Source organism: Cibotium barometz, chromosome 23, assembly GCF_041138505.1.
Source record: "Cibotium barometz isolate CiBa-2024 chromosome 23, ASM4113850v1, whole genome shotgun sequence".
Classification (NCBI taxonomy): domain Eukaryota; kingdom Viridiplantae; phylum Streptophyta; class Polypodiopsida; order Cyatheales; family Cibotiaceae; genus Cibotium; species Cibotium barometz.
The window spans coordinates 41,403,092-41,423,260 of record NC_141068.1 but is presented as its reverse complement, the minus strand read 5'-3'; the positions used below and the strand labels follow the sequence as shown (position 1 = coordinate 41,423,260).

At 43.2% G+C, this 20,169-nt stretch overlaps 1 protein-coding gene across 3 annotated transcripts in view; it reads right to left on the bottom strand.

Moving 5' to 3' along the window:
* LOC147625951 (uncharacterized) overlaps positions 1-20,169 on the bottom strand; it is a 76,465-nt gene that overhangs the window by 26,878 nt on the left and 29,418 nt on the right. For all 3 annotated transcript variants that reach the window (XM_086817484.1, XM_086817485.1, XM_086817486.1), the window contains exons 7-13: positions 16,386-16,486; positions 16,019-16,111; positions 14,309-14,410; positions 14,072-14,155; positions 13,424-13,492; positions 13,278-13,337; positions 13,124-13,195 (exon numbers count right to left, since the gene is read on the bottom strand). In XM_086817484.1, coding sequence (XP_086673610.1) covers positions 13,124-13,195; positions 13,278-13,337; positions 13,424-13,492; positions 14,072-14,155; positions 14,309-14,410; positions 16,019-16,111; positions 16,386-16,486 — 581 coding nt within the window. The remainder of the gene's footprint in view (positions 1-13,123; positions 13,196-13,277; positions 13,338-13,423; positions 13,493-14,071; positions 14,156-14,308; positions 14,411-16,018; positions 16,112-16,385; positions 16,487-20,169) is intronic.

Here is a 20,169-nt window from a genome sequence, read left to right as displayed (position 1 = left end):
GCCAATTCTCGAGGTTTGTCAATATATATATATACCTTCATAAGGTTGGAAGAATCTGAACTTACGAATTGAGAGATTTGAGAAAGAAATAATAGTGAAGAAGGACAAAGACAAAAACAAACCATTTGAAAGATAATAAATAAATAAACTAACAAACCTAGCTACTAAGGAGAGAAAATCAAAAGAAGACTTTTAATTAAGACATTAACAAAAAAGCAAGAAACAAACAAACAAAAAATAAACAAACAAACAAACCAAACAAAACAAACAAAAAACAAGAAAAAAGAAACAAGAAAACAAGAAAACTGAACAAAACAATTACATGAATGAAAGAAACTTTAAAAAATAAAAAAATAAAAAACACACACAAAACAGAGAACTGTAAACTCTAGACCTAAAGCACTTAAGAGCCAGAACCAAACATTAAGCTCCAAAAAAGGTCCGAACATGAATGTAGGTTCATCAACTCTATCATGCATAGCGTGGACAATAAGATATGACATTCCTACTTACGTCATCAATGCCCAAGAGTAGGTGCACGTTTGTATAAGGTTAGTCCAAAAGAACATGCTTTATAAAACCAGCGAACCGAGTTTCTATCACTCTGCGGAGGTGATGGGCAATTCCCATCTATTGGACAATTGCATCAAAAGTGACCACATCAACCTTGACATGAGACTTTGATTCAATGACCCATTGTACATCTGGGCCCCTTTACAAAGCACGGAGCTCTTTAAGCCCATTCATCAAGGCATCCATATCCTGCTGATCTTCAGCCCTAATAGACAACGGTGGATCGTTATCTACCAAAGCCCCAACATGATCCCTGTCTCTATCCTCTACTCGCATGCGGCGAGTATGGGTGATAAAGTCCTCCACAGAATGATCTGACTGGCTGGCCATAATGTATCTACCAGATTTTCAGAAAGAAAAGAATTTCCGTGCCCCAGAACCACTCACTAGCAGCTTCCCAAGTATGATACTGAATAGACTGCAAGGGTGCAACAGTGGCCCTACATAGACAGGAGGGCCACGAAGTCTTTCCACATGCTCACTGCTGCTTAAACCAAAAGTAACCTCTTTCGAGGCCAGACAATAAGATGAGAGCTACCTCATAATCTCAACCTTCTCTCACGGATAATAACTCCTCTCCACTGACTAGCACCTATCTCTTCCAATACAGTATGAAAGCAAAACAAAAACACATGCAGAATTCGTTGACGATCCTCAGCACAAGAGGGCACTTCCGGCATCAAGCACATGCAGGACAACTATGGACAGCCCATAGCACTCCCAATGTGCAGCTCATTTTATTAGCCAACTGGGGAGAGATGGCATCTTCAGAACTGCCCATATCGAAAAGGACTACAAACTGTCGGCCCTTGGGCAGAGCCAGAAGCTCGGATGAGGCTTTTTTGTGCAGCATCGCTCTCACCCTCCTCCTTAGCATCAAATACCACGGATGGCATAGGATACATAGAAGGTAAAAGTTGAACCGCATTGGTGGTAGTAGGTGGGGCTGGAGGAGCTGGGGAGGTTGTGGCAACTGTGGCAGAAGGAGCTTTGGCGGCTTGTTCCGCTTGCCATTTGTGGCAATCCTTCTTACCATGCCCTACGATGTGATAGAAAAAACATCTGTTTTGTGACTGATACTTCTTTTGCTCCTCTAGAGGAAGATAACCTCCAGTAATGCCTGCTTTAGCCTTTTTATCGGGGGTTTTCTTAGGCTTAGATTCTTTATCTTTCTTACCCCCTGAACTGGAGCTATTTCTGTCGTCCTTCTTAGCATCTTTAGAAGATGCATTACCTTTCCCTTGCTGTGCAGCGGATTGCTGCTACTGGGGTTTGGTACTGGACTGGGTTGACTGCTTGGGCTTGCCACCGTTCATTTTCATTTCTTCATTCTGAGTGAGAGTCAAGGCCCGGTCATATGTACTGGGTTCAAAGTTACGAACTGTGAACCGAATGTTAGGATCCAATCCACGAATGAATAGCTCCATCTTGGCTTGCGCAAATAGCCCTAACTGATGTGCTAAAAGAAATAACCTTACCGGAAAACTGAAGCACTCGGGATCCGTTCTGTCTGCGTCCATACAACTCATCTGTCGTCAGACCGGTCACGTACTGGGGCAGGAGAAATCTGGTCTTCAGGTCATGGACAAATGTATCCCAACTAAAAGCTATGACACCTGTGGTCTGGTCTATATAAAGATTAGACCAATGCTCCCACCAAGTGACTGCCTCACCAGTGAGATGGGGAACCGCTACATGGACTCTATCTTGAGGATTTGTGATCCTAGCTAATGGAAAATGCGCAGTAAATTGATGAATGAACTGATTAACTCCTAAATGATCACACTTACCATTATACTTACTGAAATTTGGTTGATTGCGAATGACGGTAGTTGATGTTGTGGACTGCTGGCTGGTGGCACCTGAGGCGGGGGAAGCTAAAGAGAGGTGCTGGTATCTAAGATGAATGGCCTCCTTTTCCCTTTGGTGCTCGAGTAACATACGTTCTTGATCGAGCTCTCGTTGGTGCTCCCGAGCGGCGAGTTCAGCCTGACGCCGGTCTTCGTCGATCCTGCGTTGGGCTTCCTCATAGTCACGTCTTTCTGCTTTTTGTTGTTGTTTTCTTGCTTTTGCTTCAGCTTTTTCTTCTCTCCTTCGGGCCTCGTCTTATCTTCTTTGTTGTTCCATTTGAAAGAAGAGGGAGATGTAGTCGGGGGTTGCTGGAGGTAGAGGAGGACGTGCTGCTGCTGCCTCCAAGAGCTAGAGACGCTCCATGAGCAGCTGGTTCTGAGCTCTAAGAAGACCTATGGTGTCTGTTGTAGTCGGAAGAGCAAGGTCTCCTTCGGGGGGGACTTTTTCCGGCGGCTGATGGGTACTCTCCTCTGTAGACATGATGCTGAAGTCGCTGGTCGTGCCGGAACGCAATCTGACCATCCAAGGATGCCCTCATGCTAGGATACGATGTGTGTGGACAAGCTGAATCTGATACCAATGTAGCACGCAACAGAAATATTCGTATTTGAGGATCCTGTCACACAAATGCTCACACCGTCTTCTGTATCCTGAGTTTTGCGAGTTTAGCAATCCACTTTAATGACTTCAAACTTTAAAGAGATATGAGAGAGATGAGAACTCTACACCGTATAGAGTCCCAAATTACCCACTAAAGAGCCCCCTATCCTGAAACTGAGATAGTATTTGCCTTATTATCTTTAAAGAGACTGATGGTGTGACTGACGATAGGCCAAACGCAAGACCTCTGACGACCAATCTTGAGCCTCCGCACCCTTCCCAATGGAATGAGGGAGGGATGCAAAGCTGAGGCTGAGAGAGGGGCTGTTTGGGACTGTTCTAGACTGAATATGAATGCTATAAATGCTTATGAATGCTGTGTTTTACCTTCACCCAGTGGTTGGAGCAAATTGATGAGATGATGAATGCTGAAAACTGTATGGATGAAGAAAACGCAAGGTGAACTGCTCGGTGAATGTTGAACTGATGCGTTTTGCTGATGTAGAAGTGCTGAATGCTCATGCGTTTGAGGCGCCTAGGGCTGTAAGAGATAAACGCTGAGGGCTGGTGGCTGAAACTGCAATCGCTTTGCTCCTTGTGCTGAAGATGCCAAGCGCTTGAATGCTCAATGCTGATTGATGATTGAATGAATGGCTGAATATGCTAGGGATCTATTTATATGGGCACAATGAGCCAGTCCGCTAGCTATAGAGCTGGCCGACTGCTCATGTCCACCATAAATGCATAAATGATGTGTAAAATGCTGAAAATAATGGAAAAAATACCAAAAAATCCTAGTAAATATCTTGATCTAGATGATATCTAGGGTGTTTGCCATGGTCTAGATGCAATGGATGAATGATGTGCAATATGCAGAATGCTTTCTGATGCAAACCCTAAGGTTTCTACTGACTGTATATGCATGAATGCGTCTCTTTAAGTGGGTTAAGGGACTTAGACTGACTGGCTGACTTGCTATGGCTGAGAATGACCTACGTAGCTCGTGCTTGACTTATCCTGGACTAAGGATTACAATGGGGTCACGGCGTACGACAAATATCATCCTGAATGGTACTAATATTGTTACAATGTTGCACTGATGATGATGAGCCAGTTTGCCACCATGCACTACAATGCAAAGTGCATGTGACATGTTTTGAACACGTGCCCTACAAAATGCTTGAAAACCATTACTCTGTTAGAGGCTTGGTACAATAGAAAACCCAAGGTTGAATACCTCACGACATTTGGATGCCTTGCATATGCACATGTGCCTCCGTAGTTACGAGGCAAATTAGATGACGAGGCTGTAAAATGGTAGCAAAGGATATCATCTCTACAATTCCCGCACACACAGGATTTGTGAGGGTAGAGATGTAGTATTTGCTAAAAATTCAGCACAACCATTGGCTGAATCCAGTAGAGACTTCAAAAATGGCTCACAGGATATGTTTGAGGGACTATTCCGATTGGGTGTAGGTGTCACACATGACCAGCCACTAAAAATGCCTAATGGACAGCATGTAGGCGCTGAAAATCAGCCCCTAAACCACCCCATTGCAGATCATGACATAAAGGAAGCAGTTCATGAAGAGCGGATAGCTTTGGAAAAGGCTAGAACAATTCCTCGTTGGCTGGTCCGTACTTTGTGCAAGAGAGTAAACTCTTAGATCCTCTTCATAGCAAGACAAGGGCTGGTTCCAAGAATGCTAGAGAACATGTTGATGTAGCTTGCATGAGTAGTCTTTATGACAGAGATGAGCCACACTCTTACGAGGAGGCTCAAGAGGATGAGCATTGGCAAGAAGCATGCAACAGGAAATCAATGCTATATAGAAAATAGCACATGGGATCTAGTGGAATTGCCTCGTGGCAAGAAACCAATTGGTACAAAATGGGTTTATAAAGTCGAGAAAATTTCATGGTACCATTGACAAGTACAAGGCTAGACTTGTTGCACCTACTTCACGGCTGTCCACTATCAGATGTTTTGTTGCTTTGGCTGCCCATCATGGATGGAAAATGCATCAATTAGACATTAAGCAACCTTTCTCAATGGGGACTTGCAGGAGGTTTATGTGAGTCAACCCATTGGTTTTGTGGTGCCTGGCCAAGAAGGCAAAGTGTGTAAGCTCCGAAAGGCTCTTTATGGTCTCAAACAAGCTCCCAAAGCTTAATATGAGAAGATACACTCTTATTTAGCCAACGAGGGTTTTAGAAACAGTCTAACGGAGAGCACTCTCTATGTTAAAGAGGATCATGGGGTTTTGCTTGAGCTCATACTTTATGTGGATGATATGCTGCTGACTGGGAACAATGACAATGCAATTTCAGCCTTCAAAGCTGAATTAAAAACCTCATTTGAGATGTCAGATCTGGTTCTCTTGCACTACTATTTGGGCATTTAATTTGTGCAAACAGATAAAGGCATTATGGTGTTTCAATCCAAGTACGTACAGAAGCTCTTGCATAAGTTTGGCTTTCACGATTGTAAGCCCATTTCTACCCTAGTAGAACCAAGGCTTGAATTGAACATGAATGATGCAAGAGAGTCTTATAACAAGAGTGTGTACAACCAAGTAGTTGTGGTTGTCTCATACATTTGTGCAACACGAGACCAAATATTCAGTTTGGTGTTTCTCAAGCAAACAGATTTATGCATAGTCCACGTACTAAGCATTGGGAAGCAGTTAAGCGTATCTTCCGATATCTTCAGGGCACTCTGGTTCTTGGCTTGTTCTATCCCCGGGGGGGGGGGGGGGGGGGCAACTTACAGTTATATGCTTATAGTGATTAAGACTCGGCTAGAGACTAGGACACTTGGCAATCAACTAGTGCGAATTGAATTGGCAACTCATGCATATCTTGGTTGAGTAAGAAACAACCCATTGTTGCCACATCTACTTGTGAGGCTGAGTACAAGACAACCTTCACTACTACAATAGATTGTGTATGACTATATGTAGTGCTGCATGTGAACAGGCACCAACTCCAAGGGCACTTTTGTCCTACGAGTTCTTAACTTTTTCCCCCCTGACAGTTGGTGTGAAAGGACACCTAGACTAGGTTTTATTATTATCACTTGTACTTGTCTCTCATCTTCATTGTGTGAATATATGTGCAAGAACTTCTCCCACTCTAGCTCTCTTGCTTGCTTCCTCTGTGTGTGTAGAGCTTCCATTGTTGTCCAAACCCTAACCCTAACACCAATGTGCCAACACGTGTGTTTGTGTGCAGCCCTGAGGTTTAAGTCACATGTGTTTGCATGCAAGCTACCTAGCAGTCAGGCTTCTGTGGGTGTGCAAAGTCGAAGGAGAGAGGCAGGTATGAGCCAGCTGTGGAACCATATGCAAGAAGCCTAGTTTGTGCTTGGCTATGGTACTAAGCACTAGCATACTATGCTTTGCAAAGCCTTGTTGCTTCTCATGATGACAATGTTCACACACGTAACCACCAAGCAGCAATCATGCAGTAGCAGCAAAGAACAGCAACGCAAGGGAGTACAGCATACTGTACGGCAGGCATACAGGGCCGAGGGCTGACATGGGCTGTTCAAGGCAGCAGCAATGGCTGAGGGCTGCGCACAGCAGGAAAAAAGTATGTGCAGTGGGTTGAATGGATCTGAAAAGCGTGACCCTCTGGTTTTGGCAAAATAATAATAATAATAAGAAAAGCTATAGGTGTTTACACAGGCACGACCAGCTTGTGTGGAAAAAACGTGGGGCTTTAAAAAAATGTTCAGGTGAGGTTGCTTTTTAGGCACATGCACGGGGCTGAAATCTCAGGCTAGTTTTTTCAAGGCAAGATTGGGGTCTTATATGGAGTGTATCCTCGTGGTATGAACGCTTCTTGGTATATCCATATTCCTATTTGGTGAATGTCTTGAATGGGAGGACGCAACAATTGATTTGAGAAATCAATTACAGGAAGGACGAATGAGATTGTGGATTGTAGATGATCAGAGAGAGTAATATGTAATTGCTATTTGCAAATATGATTGGGTCTATATTTTGGAGGGGTTATGCTTTGCCAGGCACTAGGTGAAGCTTCTTTGCTTCAAAGAGATAGTTCTAAGGATCATCACATGCATACACATAATTTGAGATCTAGCTTCAAAGCAGATTTTGCTAATATTGACATCAATAGGTTTCTCGGATAGATGTATTCTTCCGAGAAGTTTCAGTGTGTATCCCGGAAGAGATTGCTAGCCGCTTACTCGCCACAAGAAACGAGCACATTGTCGTGAATAGCACGAGGACTTCCACCAACTCTTCTTGAGTGGGAAATCTAACGAGGCTTGGCATAGGATCCGGGAACGCCACATACCCACACCCATCACAGACCCACACATCTGGCACTCATATGCACACGCATTATACCACATACCCCACCGACCTTCCCTCCCACATCCACCACACGCACATCCCACCACATCCACCTTCTTCTCAAGAGACATGGTGGTGAAGGCTATACGCACGCTTCCGGACAATCACAAGATCACGAGGGGCTTATGGCCGAGCACACCTCTTATGCAGGCAACACCCTAGCACCCCTCCTACCCATAGGACCCTCTCAGAGGGATTTCCCCCCACCTCATCATCTCACATTATTACGCCTATCCATAAGGCGGGAGACCCCATGGATCCTAATAACTACAAAACCATCATGATCGACCATATCTAGCAAAGCTCTATGGATCTATACTTGAGCTCAGCACACTGGCAAATAGAGAGGAATACAAGGCACTATGGCAGGCAGGATTCAAGAGGACCTTCTCCACGCTGGATCACATGTTCACACTTCGGGCTATCATCGACCAGGCCAAGGCAGATGGCCGCCTACTATATGCTGATAATATTGCACTCATTGCAGATTTTGAGGAGGGACTATAGAAGCACATGGATGCTTTGCAGGATTTTTGCGCACAGAGGGGCTCTCGATCAACCTTGGGAAAACCAAGGTTATGGTATTCCACACCTCCTACCCAGTTGTTGCAGGCCGTACAAAGATCACTTACATGAGTAGCAAGGTTGAGGTGGTGCATTCATATGTCTATCTCAGAGCTACCTTCACTATGCGCATTTTCAGGAGCCGAGGACGAAGGGCTGGCTTTTTGACACCCTAGTCACCCCAGCACTTATATATGTAGCTCCCTTCTGGGCACCAGATTTATCCCCGGGCAGATTGGCAGCACAAAGAGCATCCTCAGATCATGATGCGATGATACACAGCAAGCCATCTCTTCTCCACCAGATCATCCAGGCAGAGTTTATTGCGGCTCTTATGTTGATGGAGGCCCTGTTCCACACAGAGTCACTTATATACAGAGGGTGAGGGAGATGGATCCACTTCGACTCTCCCAACTTGCACTACAGACATCACAGCAAATAGCAGCCCGAGGAGAGCATTCATCTTAGTATGGCACAGTACTTACCTAGTTTCAGGCACATGGATCACAGATGGACCGGCTCCCTCCATTTCAGTAAGATCCAGATTCCCCATACGTTAGGCTTACACATGAGGACAGGAACCAGGTGATCCGATACATCTACTGGGGCTATACACACGTAACACATGGATCACACCAGTAGGCCCATTGCCTACCAAGATGCAGTACTGCAGAGATCATTTCCAGAGAGATCACAGCAGATAGTTTCATACAGAGACCAAGTTATCTCAATAATCAACACACCCAAATCTGGAGACTATCTTTCACAAGGTTAAAGAAATACTTGTTCGTTGCAACTCGACCTCTACATGTGGATTTATGCACAAACAAAAATCAGTATCCAATCGTTGTCTTGTTCAAAGTATCATGCACCAATAAGGCAGGGAACAGAATTTGAAAAAAAAGATGGAAGCAGGACACAACAGAGGTCCTTTTTCCCTCTCCTTTTTTCTTGTGTGTGTGTGTGTGTGTGTGTGTGTGTGTGTATGTGTGTGTGTGTACAATCAACATCACTACGCTGGACAGCAAGGCCATTATGCTGGTTATGATATTTTTTATGCAGGCCACCATGCCTTTTCGGGTGTACTTTTTCTTGTGAAACATCATTTGCAACCAGTCATGGCATTTAATGACCTCCAAGGCAGATGGATGGTTATGCAGTGCTTTATTCAGGGTGAAATCTTTGAATTTGCATCAATATATGCACCTCAATCCTCTCAGGCTAGAGGACAGATATGGCAACAAATGAAATTGTACCCTTGCAGACAGAAAGCATTCATATGTGGAGATTTCAATAATGCCCCTCAACCTGGTGATAATACATCCGGTCGTACACATATGCTTGCTACTGAGAGGTCTTCGTGGGCAGATTTTGTAGCAACGCTTAATCTGATTGATCTTTGGAAAGAATCTCAGCCTCTGATGCCTGGGTATACCTTCCAACATAATGCACAATCCACTTACAAAGCTCGCTTGGATCGATGGTATCAGCTTGATCCGTTTCATTATGATACTCTCACGACCAAATTGTGGGTGGATTATACATTTACATATTCAGATCATGTACCCTTATGGCTCAGAGTTCATCTGCACGACATGCCCGATGACAGATTGCCACTTCGAAGGTTGCTTATCATCAATAATAGTTACTTGGAGCATGATGCATTCAAAGCACTGATATTTGAGGCTTGTCAGCCACTCTTTCCTCAATCTTTCATTGACTTGGATTATGCATGGACAGCTTTTATTGCTCGCATGCAATCAGTCATCCGTGATTATGGTAAACAGTATCTGAAAGGTTGGAGACAGACTGTTGCTTATGCTAAGCAAACATGCCAATCGTTAATCGAGCTTAGTCATCTTCGCTCCCTAACTTTGGCTGAAGCCACTTCTTTATGTCAAGCTCGTCACTGTATTCAGGTAAATGATCATCGAAAGCTTGTCGAATGGGAGATACAGGCACGACAACAGGCGCTTTTGAACAAAGGCTGCTCTTCCAAAGAATTTTTCAAGAGTTTACATTCCAGAAAACAAGCTGCATCTATATGTCGCACTTTAATTTCAGATGACACGTGGACCTCCACCCGAGCACAATTGGCTGCGACTTGTGTTACCCATTTCTCCTCTCAATTTGGTGAGGACGATTCTCACGCCATGGAAGTGTATGATGCACGTCATCGGTTATTACAGCATGTATCCCCCATCCTTTCTACTACTCACACGCAACAACTAGAAACAAAATTCTCTGAACAAGAACTGTCTGATGCAATCAGGTCTTGTGGCCGATGGAAAGCTCCAAGATGGGATGGCCTTACAGTTGAATTTTTTCTTGCATATTGGGACACCCTCAAATTACCTTTGTTGCGTATGGTAAACATTGCCTAGGAGACAAGGCAAATGCCAACTTCCTGGAAAAAAGAATTAGTGAAGCTGTTGCCTAAAAAACACTTATGTCAGTCTTTGGCAGATTGGAGACCAATTACCCTTATGCCAGTGATATACAAGATTATCAGTAAAATGGTTGTCGATCGCATTAAGGGTTGCTTGAATGATGGACTCCATTCTGCATAGTATGGATTTATTCCTCACAGGCACATTACAGATAACATTGCAAATGCTTATATTGGCATTGAATATGCCAAATACACGCAGCAAGATGTTGTATTATTGCAAGTGGATATTGCTAAGGCTTTTGATACTATTAAATGGGGGTTCATTCAAGAAACCATGCGTGCTCTGGGATTTGGAGAAAAAATGCAGAATATCATTTACTGGCTTTATGCTGATAGCCAGGCGGCTTGTATATTGTCAGGAGATCTCTCAGAATCATGGACTTTGCATCGTTCAGTTAGGCAGGGATGCCCTTTAAGTGCTCTTTTGTATGCTATAGCGACGCATCCCATGCTTCTTTATATGGATCATTTGGTCGATACTGGCAGTCTTCATGGATTGGACATTCAGAATAGACGTCAGTTGGTTGCTTAGGCATATGCTGACCATTCTTTTTTTCTTCCTCGCAATACACATCAGGATCTCTCTACTTTGATGCAGGCTCAGGCATATGCTGACCATTCTTTTTTTCTTCCTCGCAATACACATCAGGATCTCTCTACTTTGATGCAGGCTCTTTCTTTGTTTGCACTTGCGGCTGGCCTACAAATCAATTTTCAGAAATCTAAATTGTTGCCTCTGCATTCAAAACAGTGGCATAATTTGCTATGGCCAGGGGAAATAGTTCACTCCACTCATTTGATTCGGCATTTGGGATATCCTTTGGGATGGACAGTCACTCGCCGTCAACAAACAGATTGGGTCTTGGCAAAGCTCAAGAAAAAGTTGGAATACTGAAAACTTGCAACATGGCCATTGCATGTTCGTTTACGGATTCTCCAATCCATCTTGGTTGCCTATATTCAGTTCTACCTTCCTCTCATCAGGTTTTCTCAGGGAGAGCTGAAATTATTTATGTCCACCATCTTGGAGATATTCTGGAGGTCGAAGCAGGGGAAAAAGAGTGTACGTTTGCTTTCGGCAAATCGTTTGTGTACCCCTAAAATGCATGGAGGCTTGAATATCTTTAATTTACAGGTGCATATTCTTGCCCACAGAGGTAAACTGATGCTTCAATTTCTGGAAGGCACTCAGCCTTGGACAGCGATGATCCGTCATTTGTTACTTCATCTGACGACTTCAGCTTTTGGCCATTGGCAACCTACTCATTGGGATTTTATTCTTGGTTGCATTACTAGCAAAATTAAGGACTGTCCTCTCATTTCTGGCTTACTTGCTGATTGGAAGCTTGTCCTTTCAAATTTAAAATGGAATGGTCGTGGCTCCTTACAAGGCAACTCTCTCCGCGCTGAGAGCATCCACTGGTCCAAAGCATTTTCAGTTCCCCTGGCAGTGCAAGAACCCCGGCGTTCATATTTTCTCCACTCAAAGGGTGTTACCTCTGTGGGAGATGTCATCCATCCTGATGGCTCCCCTCTTTCTTTTCCACAGGCTGCTGCACATTATGGCTTGGGACCTCATTATCGTCGTCTTTGGCGTGATATAATTTAGATGCTTCAGCCTTTTTTGCCGATTCCACTGTTGGAAATTCGAGATCGCCTCTGCAGGATTGGACTATCTCCTCTTTTGATTCTTCATGCCATCCCTTGAGGCTATCTGATATTACAGTTGCTGGTCTGTATAAACATTTGTTGCCATTGCCTTGGGTTTCTGAACGGGCAAATCTCTTCTGGCATATGCATCGGTCATCTTGGTGGTGGAAAAGACGATTGCGATCTCTTTGGCAGTCGAAGCTTCCTCTTCGACAACAGCTCTTTTTGTGGCGCGTTCTTTTGGCTGTTATTCCCTCAGGACAGTTTCTGGCACGCAGACATATATCCTCATCCACTTGCCATAGATGCTCTGCTTCCAGGGAGACAATCATTCATATTTTTTGGAGCTGTCCTTCTCGTCAGTTTTTTCTTCCTCTCATCCAGCTTCTGCGGGCTAGATTTCCAAATATAATATTTGAAAAGTTTTTCTGGCTATTTGGTCTTCATTTGCCCAGACCAGAGTTCTCTCTTTTCTTCTCATGGGTGCGCTACTGGGCTTTATGGACACTATGGAAAGTTTGCAACCATGGAGTTTTCGGTGATACGGTTTTTTCTGCATTTTCTTTTTTTTCGGTACTCCTTGCATCAATCTTTCTTCGATTGCATGCAGGTTAACCAAATAGATCATGATGTATATTTGTCTTATATTGACATCTTCAGTTGATGTACTTTGGGACTATCTACTTTGGATAGTCATCTTGTAAATCTAATATACTTATGATTCCACCCAAAAAAAAAAAAAGTGTGTGTGTGTGTGTAGGGTGGGGTAGGGTTGGGGGGGTGTTGGGGGGGGGGGGGCGGGGGGGGGCGGGGGGGAGGGGGGGCGCATTTAAACAAGATTGAGGGCAGACTGGTTAAATTTACAAGGAAGAAACAGGGTCGAATAGAGGCTGGTGTTAGGTCTGAGGTAAGCATAGTTACAATGCAAAATTTAAGGCACTATGAACAACCAAATCCAGTTGGGAATGATCCCTGGCACCTACATCATATAATTAATCTCACAGGCATCATTAACAATATGATTCCTAGAAACTACATAATGTGTTACCTGCTCTTCAAGAAGGGCTGTGAAGCTGTAATCTGTAAATTTAGGAAAATAGTAGGAAAGAAAGATTGTAACCTGCATCCAGCATACAATTGTATGTGTTTAAATTCTTGCATTTACAAAGGGTTGAACAGATTATACGTTTTCTTATATGTACCATGCGACCACGAGCTTCTGGAATAATCCGATGATGCTCAATCTTAACATATTTTCTTGACTGCAGAAGAAACACACTGAGTTCAGAGCGCAATTAAATAACCAATCCCTAAGCACACTACAGCACAAAGATAGCAACAATGTCACCTGAAGTGTTCTTAATGTCGCCGCATACGTGGAAGGTCTCCCAATTCCTAGATCTTCCATTGCCTTCACCTTTAGATTTAAACAATGGCAGATATTAATAAAGCGTTCTCTGAACCTCAACAGCAAACTTGACCCAGGTCGACCCATATCTGTAAATTGCCCCACACACTTCTAAATCATAACTAAATGGGTTCCTCTATGTGTGACTGGAGCAAGTGGAATCATTGAGTCACGGATCTTCCAAAAAATATTCAATTGACGTCTGGTAGTTGGCAAGCTGTAGCCCATTAACGGCAGCAGCCCACAAAAGGGGGGCATGTCAACAAAAAAGCACCATCGTTCAGAGAAACCTTTGGCATTCACGTCACCTCAAGGAAGATTCCAGGTTTTGTACACCATACTCATCCATGATCCAACAAAAAGCTGCTATAAGTTGAACCCAGAAGCTTTGAAACTCTCAAATTCAGCTAACAATTACTAAGAGCATTTTTTTCTAAATGGTGAACCAAGACATGTAGCTCATAAAGCATTTTGAACTATAGAAAGCATAGATACCTGTATCAATGGCAATCAATGTGGAATTTAAGATGCATAAAAAATCTATTTACTGCACTTGCAAACTGCAATGTTATGTCAATGCACACTTACTAGAAGTCCTTCTGAATATCGAGCTGGTGGGCGAGTAAAATGCTGCTGTGCTTCAGCCTTTTTCACCAGTATCACGTTCCCTTTCTGCCAGTAACAGAAGTCAACACTGAGAACCACTTCTCTTTGTGAGAGGTACGACACACACTTTCTTCTATCAAATCTTTTACGTTAATTGGTGGGATAACAGCCAAAGAATCTCACAACACAGCTGTGCCTCTTCTCACAGAACTAACATACCTCCAAACAAGGGATTTTTCCACGCTTCTCAATTGCAATGTCTTCATGTCCTACATGATCTATTACCACCTCACCTTTGGTATCTAGAGTAGCTTGTTTATCCTGCAGGCAACATCATACAATCGCCATCAAAGAAGTAAAATTCTTCTAAAACTCCACTTCATTTAGACAATTATGGCTAGACACAAGGCAGACAAAAACAAGATAAACGACAACTGATTTGCATGCCGTACACCATACACAGCCATAGAACATTTGATTTATGATCATATGAGATATGATAATAAGAAATTAAGTTGTTTTCATCACTTTCCCCATGTTTACCCTGAAGCTGTGCAACATCATACAATCGCCATCATAGAGACCCAAGTAAAATTCTTCTAAAACTTCTTTGATTCATTTAGGTGATTGAGGCTAGACACACGGCGGGAAAAAACAAGATAAACAACAACTGATTTGCATGCCGTATACAATACAGAGCCATAGAACATTGGTTTATGATCATATTGTTTACATCAGTTTCCGAATGTTTATCTCATCAGCTATGCAATCCCAAATATAGAGCAAGTTAAGGGCTCTTAACCAGAGAAGTGAGGCTTAATTTGGCTTCACGGGGTAAAACTGAAGTCTATAACTACAGACCATCTCACTCGAGGAATCAACAACTCCATCTTGAGATTCCATGTGCAGATTATGTTAAACTGGTCATTCTGTCACTCAGACCTCAATCGTTTGTGTGATTTACTTTCAGTTCTACCCAAACCTATTACACATCAATAAGGATTCTACCTTGCAGTTTTATATCCGGAAAAATCTACAACATTTTTTATGGCCATGGTACAGCCAGCCTGACAAACCGAAAACTGTTGAGAAGATCTAACACTCTTCCTGTGTCTTAGCATCCCTGCTAACAAAAGACTGCTGCAGCCACACAATTTAGACTTGTGGTGTTTCTCCATGTTGTTAAGATGTCTCCCAAACCATTTACTTCATTTTCATGACCACCCATGGAATGGCAAATATCATGTTGTCTCCAACACTAGACGTTGGGCTTTAGTCAGTGCCCTTGAGGCACGGCACCTGCCATGATCTTTTCTGCATGGATTCGAATTGTTAAATTTGAAAAAAGTTTTCCGTACATACAGGAGTTGACGTGTTCCAAAGCAAGGAGAGACAACTTGAGAAAGCCAAGCGCACATAGCTTAATGTCAACGTGAACCTAGTGACAAGGCCAACGTGTTTACTTTACAGTGAACCTAGTAACGATACCCTTCTTCTGTAATTTGCAAACTTCACATGTCCCCTTTACAAAATATGCTAAACAACTACATAAAAAACGCTAAAGGAAGTAATCTTCACAGGTACTCAGAATATTAGCTTATCCAACAAAGTTCCTAAGAGTGTTTCTGTCATATATGGACATTGATTTGCATGCAATTAACTGTGAGAAATGTTGCGCTAAGTTTCTGTTTTGAAACAAGATCTGGCAGCCAATGGGTGTGTATTCTAGTGGTAAGGGCTTGTGACCGGTAAGTGGGAGTCCCGAGTACAAATCCCCACCACAGGCTTCCTGGTGGCGTCCGATGGCCATAATTGTAGCTCCTCCTTCCGATGGGCCAAGCCACCTTCGGGTGGGCACTCCAGTTGCTACCACAGAAGGATCTACTCAAGAGAAAAAAAAAACAGGATCAAGCATATATTCTCGATTACCTCTATTGCTGCCAAAAATCCAGGAAATGACACGCAACTGCTAGTTGCCCGCAAGCATACAGCTTCATCTTCTGTCATAAAGTCAACTGAAACCTGCATTGAACAGAGTTCAAAATCAAAATCCATAACGAAAAAGAATCACATATATAAAGCAGTAAAGGTTGTTGTGTACTACGAAAACATTAAATGAAGAAAATCTCAAAAAACGCTTAGTGCAAAAAGACGTTTGACCTTAGAACCCAATACGGAATGATGCTGTAAGGTGCTGCTAATATCCAACACAATTAAGTGTTTGAACAATGTTAACGATTTCACAGAAATGTAACACAACAGTATGTTGCAAGATGGGCATGAGACAGATTGGAACCTCATCATACACAGCGTGCTCCATTTGGCATGCCATTGTACGTCTCCAAATTAATGTATACAATGACAAAGCATCTTTCTCCAATATGTGACTTAATTGCCCTATCAACACAAACACCAAAGTACCATTAGTTCTCAGTTTGTAAGCCTCAAGCCTAAACCCAACCCTAAAAGTTTACCTCTCCTACTACTGCATTCTAACCTCTTCAAGACCATAGTACTTAACAATGTGTGTGTGTGTGTGGGGGGGGGGGGGGTGACATGGTGCAAGGAAATTCGCTGAGGGCTGAAAGCATACATTGGACTGCGGCTCTTGCCCACCCGTTGGCTTTCACGCAGCCAAGAAAAGCTTTCTTCTTGGCAAAAAGGGCACAGCCAAGCGGTCATGCATATGAAGCGGCAGTATTGGTGCGAAGGGGGACAACTCCTCACATGTCTCACGCCACAAAGGTCTATAATGCATACCCAATTCAAAGGCACATCAAGCCATAGGGAAGGAATTAATGTTTCCAGCCTAGTCCACCACAACATGGATCTCAATTAACTGGAAAGTCTTGGGGGTGCCTTTGGATGCCATATTGGCTAAGAATTTATATGTGAGGCTGCGGCCACCGCCATGGATTACATGTGTATATAATGATCTGTGGCACTTGCAAAAACCATTACTATGGTGGAGGTAATGTTTAAGAGGGTTATGGAGGAGCGTCTTGCCATTGAAAGAACGCATGTTCCTCTGGAGATGTATGCTTGGAGTTCCCCCACTAGGTGTGCTCCTACACTCGCGGCGTATCTATGCCTCGTCATGCCACCTCTGTGGTGCGCAGACTGAGATGGTGTTGCACCTTCTTTGGACCTATCCACATTCCAGACTGCCCCTGGACAGGGTTTCACCTTGCTTGCACATTAGATTTCCTACACACTTGTTTGAGAAACAGTTATGGATATTTGGAGTGCTGACAATTGTGCTCCGGCCTTATGTTGCGTTCTTCTCCTGGGTACGGTTTTGGGTTAAGTGGAATATTTGGAGCAGCCGAAATCGATTCATGTTCGGACAGCATATGTCAGACACCTCCTCCTCCTCCTTCAGGCTCTCCTTGCAACAAACATTGCACTGTTGTTATGCGAGCCAGGATGTTGATTTGCAAACTCACACTTTTCTTTGACTGTTTCTGAGGAACTCTAGTATGGGACTCCTTTTGGGACTCACCATTGTACAATGCATATTCCTTCGTGGGTTTTCACTTTGCACTGATTTTTCCCACTAGTAATATATCATTACTAAAAAAAAATGTGTGTGTGTGTGTGTGTGTGTGTGCGCGCGCGCGCGCGCGCGTGCGTGAGAGAGAAATAAGGGATAAAACTCTTCACAAGTACATGCTTGACTGCGTGCACCTGCATCTTGCGACCCGCTCCTCTCCAACTTGCGACTTGCTTGATTGCATCTTGCGACCTACTCGCCTGCCGACCCTATGCACCTACATCTTGCAACCTGTCAAGCTATGACCTGCTGGCCTGTGCAACCTACATTCTGTGCGATTGTTGTGCAACCTACTGTGCGACTGCGCATTCGCTGCTATTGCTAGGGTTTTGGACATGTCCCTTTTTTGTTTTGATCTACTCGTTGTTTCTTCCTCTGCCCGGCTTCTGTCCTTCACTCCTCTTCTCCGTACGACTTTTTCTGTGTGCGCGCGTGTGGGTGTGCATGTGTGTGTATAAGGATCTGTGTTTTTTTTCCGTCTTCAATCAACCGTCTTATGTTCTCGTCCCAATATCATAAGCAACCCAGGCGACGTCCGCTACAGGCAATAATCACAAGTTTCCCTTTTATGTCTACTAGATTTTCTCCTACAAACGCAAGAAAGAGGAAGACATGGGAGGGTCCCTTGCCAAACCTGAAATTTCAGATTCCAGCGCAGGCTCTCATGGACCCCATGAAGCAATATGTGCAAAATGCAATCATTTTGTTTTTCCTTGGCAAGATGCCTTAAGCCCAAGATGTGGCTCAATGGATAGCCCCTGTCTTGAAACAACATGCTGTTCAAGGAGTTTTCTTTGGTGCTCGCGAGTTTTATGAGGTCTTCTTTCGGCCAATGATGCAAAAAATCAACTGTTGGAAATGTCTCCTCTTATGTTCAACACACAGATGATGCATGTGTTGCCTTGGTCACTCATGAGGGATTTCCAAAGTTTGATAAGACATAAATGCCCAGTATGGGTCGAGGTTGTCGACTTTCCCCGCACATGAAGACACTTGCTTCTTGGAATTGTGGCAAGATTGGGGAAAGTAGTTTGCCCCCCCCAGAATGAATGGAAACATGAATCGATTTTGCATCTTGTGTGATACTGACAAACCCACCCTTCTAGGTATTGTCATTAACTCAAGGGACCCTGTGATAGGAGTAATGCCTTTCAAATTAAAATGTGATAGGAGAAATGCCTTTCAAATTAAAATGGGAAAAATTTGCAGGTGCATGTTTCCAATGTGGAAAATTTGGACATATGCAGTCAGAATGTCTCAAACCGCAATTGCAACCGGCTCCCTCAGCTATCCCTAGGGAGCTAGATCTTGTTACACAAGGCACAATATCCAACACAAGGCTAAATCACCAGATGTTACACAAACTCAGAACAATGTAAATGAAAAAGGCAAAGGAAAGCAAGTCTTGGTATCTCAGCCAGTAACTCTGGTGTCTACCTCAAACCAAAAGGGCAAAACTGTTGCACATGCATGTGTGTGTGGGGGGGGGGGGGGTGGGTGTGTGTGTGAGGTGGAATATATTTATGAACTTAAGATATTTATATCTATTATGTGTGTGTGTGTGTATGTATTTATATATGTATATAAATACACACGCACACTTGCAATCATGCATGCACACATATTCACACGTACATGCACAAACACACTTGAGTGTATGTGTGTACACACATATTTTTAGAGAAACATACCCTCACATATGCATGCACAGACACATATAGACACATAAGTGCTCACACATACACATATGAATGCAAGCAAAAACTTTATATCCTAGGTTTCTTGTTACATGTATTTGCATGATTAGATTCTAAGCCTTGGGAGGTTGAAACATAAGCCTTGTGCATGACCTTGTTTGATGGGAAATTAGTTGGAGAATTTAGAAATAGTTTTTGCACTTCTACAATGTCTGATGGAAGCAACCAAATGTCTATGTGAATAAGGGAGATGATGGTATAACCATTGCTGATGCTTGGGCAAAACTTGCAAAAGGCATTGATAAGGATGTCCTCACAGTTTCAGGATAGCAGTCCTATCTTGGGGGACATTTTGATGCTTACTTTCAAGATGATCTTGGTAATGATGTTTTGGATCCGGGTGATGTTCCCATGAACACCGCCTAATGTCCTGTAATTACAGTTTCATGGCCTTGCACATACACTGCATTGTATATACATGACTTGCACCAATCAAATGCATGACATATAATGTTCGTGGGTTGTGCAAACCTGAAAAATGGTGACTTTTATGGTCTTATATTGCTAGCATGAAGCCAAATGTGATATCTTTGCAAGAGCATAATCAACATGAATTTGTTGGTCAATTGGGTTACTTTGCCAGATATAGTATATTTTATGCAGGCACAGGGATTACTCCGGTGTGCTTATCATGGTCCGAATGAATTACATATATATACCTAGATGAATACAGGAAAATGCCCAAATTCACCTTATAAGAAAGTGCAATTTATAACCTCATGGTAGTCATCCACAAGGCAATAAACCATCAACTCCATCATGCATAGTAT